Genomic DNA, 2,851 nt, shown 5'->3' on the forward strand with positions numbered 1-2,851 from the left:
TCCAATCTTTTTTTATAGTTGCAGTTGAGGAAGCTTCAAAAACGTGAGGCTTTTAAGTTTTATGAAGCTTAAATTTTTGTAGAGCCTTGGGTAGATGATTAAAAAGGAGTCTTAGTTATGAGTTATGAGGATAGACTTTAAGTCTTAGGACTTCAATTTTCCTTTGAAGTTCAAACGTTGGTTCAAAGTATTAAACTTTAGAGATCCAAGCTTTTAAAAGCTTTACTTTTTTGGCCTGCCCAAAGGGCAAAGGCTATAGTGATGCCTTCTCTTTTTGCTGACTAAAATAGAAAAAAGATTGAGTTGTATTTTTAACCAATTTTTGATGGGCAAAAAATCTGATTGGTTGCAATAAGATAGTGGGCACTCATCTAAATGAAGAGTGTGTAAATCTAATGATGTGCATGTCTTGAGTTCTGAAATATGAAGTGAATGCTCATTTTAGTAGTCACCTCTCTTAGTTAAGTGTTGGCATAGAAAGGTTCGTTGCTAGTGGCGGCCAGCTGAAGGGAGGAAGGTATTTTTTTTAAAAATAAAGAAAATAAAGGCAGCATTCCCTTCATTGTTGGTGAGTAGTGAGATATAATCTTTCTTTAGTCTGAGCGAGAGCTATGATTAGAGCTAGAGCTAGAGCTAGAGAGAGAGAGAGAGAGAGAGAGAGAGAGAGAGAGAGAGTAGGCGGTAGGCATTAGGGACAAGCTGACAAAGGGGAGAGATCGGTCATATTTGAGATCGCCCATATTTGCTCTTTGCCATGATCATCGGAACAGTTTTAGGTTAGCTGTAATATGTGGGGCCGCCGCGCTTGGGAGTAATGTTCATGCTTCAAGCGCAGATGGTGGCTTGGAATTGTGCACGCATGCATGTGTGTGTGTGTGTAAAAATGCTCATCTCAGCAATATCAAGCACACCCTCCCAGCTGCAGCACCTCTAACTCGACAGTCTCGCCCTTTGTGGCTCACCATCGTAACAGTTGGCTATCTTGCAAGCGGGTCGCACCTTCCCTTCCCTCCATACCCTTTCGATGTCCGACAACCGAGACACGGGTGCACTGCTTGCAGAGTAGCTTCTTTCCTTCCCCTCTCTACAGTGCCTGGATCTGTCCCACAACAATCTGTCGGGGACAATGGACAGTTGGTGCGGCGCTGGTGGTAGTAACCTCTTTGCCGCGTTGACGCACCTGTACTTAAGCTACAGCATATTGCAAGGGGTGATTCCCGCAACCCTCGTCAACTGCAACGCGTTGAAGCACATAGATCTCTCCTTCAACAGGTTGCGGGGTGATATTCAGATTGCTTTGTCGTTGTCTTGTCGCAATCTTACCTTCTTCAGCATCGTAAATAATTGGACTCTCTCGGGATTTCTTCTTCAGAGTTCGGTCTACTTATATCTCACCTGGAGGGGAACTAGTTCTCTGGTTCTCCTCTACCCATCCTCCTCAACTGCTTTGCCTTGCGGACCATCCATATGTACATCGCTTTCGATTTCTGCACTCTTTTCCCCAACCTCAACGACTTAGTGCTAGGGAACAACTCTTTCTCCGGCTCTTTACCACCCTCTCTCGCAAACTGCTCCTTCACCAACCTCATGCTGGGCTTCAATAAGTTCTCAGGTGCTAATATTGGCTTACAATAATTTAGTTAAGCTCTCACCTTATAATTTTTTTGTTACTTAACTATGAACTAAAGAATTTACTTATTTGCACAGTGGCCAAAGCCCTTAATTTCATGTGTTTATTTGTGTGCTAATCCATCTCTCAGAAGCACTTTTTTTGAGCTTGTTCACAGACACGCACACAATCCACATGACAATGTTTTTGATGATGATGATGGACCCTGGGAGTCCCCACCCACTAGCAGCCTCCTAAATTGGAAGTACATTTATATATATGTACTAATGTTTCTTTACAAGCGCCTCTTGATTGAGTCAGCACAGTTTTCTACTTGTTAAAAAATCCATCATCTACTACAGCAAAGACCATTGTGGAGAATTTGTAGCGACTATGAAGGCCTCAAATACCCAACCCATTTATTAGGTTGCATAAAGGGAAGTATCTTTGGGTGCTGCGATTTTCCGGATTATTAATTGCAGAGGCATCAGATGTCCTATAAAAGCATCAACTTACCAAAGGGATGTCCACCCATGCTAGCTCAGGTGAGGCCTGCACTGCACTACACTACATCCAGATGTCCACAATTCTCCTCTAGCTACACAATCAGGCAAAGAAGAGCCCTGCAATATATTGTCGCCTTCCCGATCACTCCCTTCTTCCATCCCTCCCAACCGGGTGTATACTATTCCCTTCCTGCAACCGCCCAACCTTATTCACCTTATGCTGCTTCTGTTGAGTTCATATCTCCGTCTCACGGGCAAAACGACCATTGCAATGGAGATAGGAACCCTCCAAGGTTGCGGGTTTGCCAGATATCGAGACACCCTGCAAGATTGCGGGTTTGCCTTGTGCACAGAGGTACAAAGCCCTACCGTGCTTGCGCGCACACGAGCGAGCGAGCGAGCGAGAGAGAGAGAGAGAGAGAGAGAGAGAGAGAGAGAGAGAGAGAGAGAGAGAGAGAGAGAGAGAGAGAGAGAGAGAGAGAGAGAGAGAGAGAGAGAGAGAGAGAAGAAGAAGAAGAAGAGAATTTAAACGTCATAGGAAAATATCCCAAGATACCTTAATATAAAGATCTATCCGACGAGGAGAGTTGAACTCAAAACCTGTTATTCAAGAGAGAGAGAGGGAATCATCTCTTATGCGAAAATGACCAACAACTTTCCTTCCCTCTCAAATTCCCAACCCAAAACCCTTTTTTTTGTGTATAAAGCCATGCTCGCTCAATTAAGGCAAGACTTT

General features: G+C 43.9%; 1 protein-coding gene across 1 annotated transcript; it reads left to right on the plus strand.

Moving 5' to 3' along the window:
- Positions 1-1,126: 1,126 nt before the first annotated feature.
- LOC147461019 (uncharacterized) lies at positions 1,127-1,635 on the plus strand. The gene is made up of 2 exons (XM_086504590.1): positions 1,127-1,336; positions 1,411-1,635. Exons 1-2 carry the CDS (start codon positions 1,127-1,129, stop codon positions 1,633-1,635), a joined length of 435 nt encoding a protein of 144 aa, XP_086360716.1.
- Positions 1,636-2,851: the final 1,216 nt, after the last annotated feature.

This window comes from Adiantum capillus-veneris, chromosome 3 (genome assembly GCF_014529385.1).
Source record: "Adiantum capillus-veneris isolate H3 chromosome 3, ASM1452938v2, whole genome shotgun sequence".
In the NCBI taxonomy this organism is placed as follows: Eukaryota; Viridiplantae; Streptophyta; class Polypodiopsida; order Polypodiales; family Pteridaceae; genus Adiantum; species Adiantum capillus-veneris.

What these genes read in the sequence shown, in the direction of transcription:
- LOC147461019 (XM_086504590.1), top strand. Translation starts at nt 1,127, where the DNA reads ATGGACAGTTGGTGCGGCGCTGGTGGTAGTAACCTCTTTGCCGCGTTG. An exon ending in ATCTTACCTTCTTCAGCATC is followed by an intron (nt 1,337 to 1,410) that starts GTAAATAATTGG and finishes GAGGGGAACTAG; the next exon opens with TTCTCTGGTTCTCCTCTACC.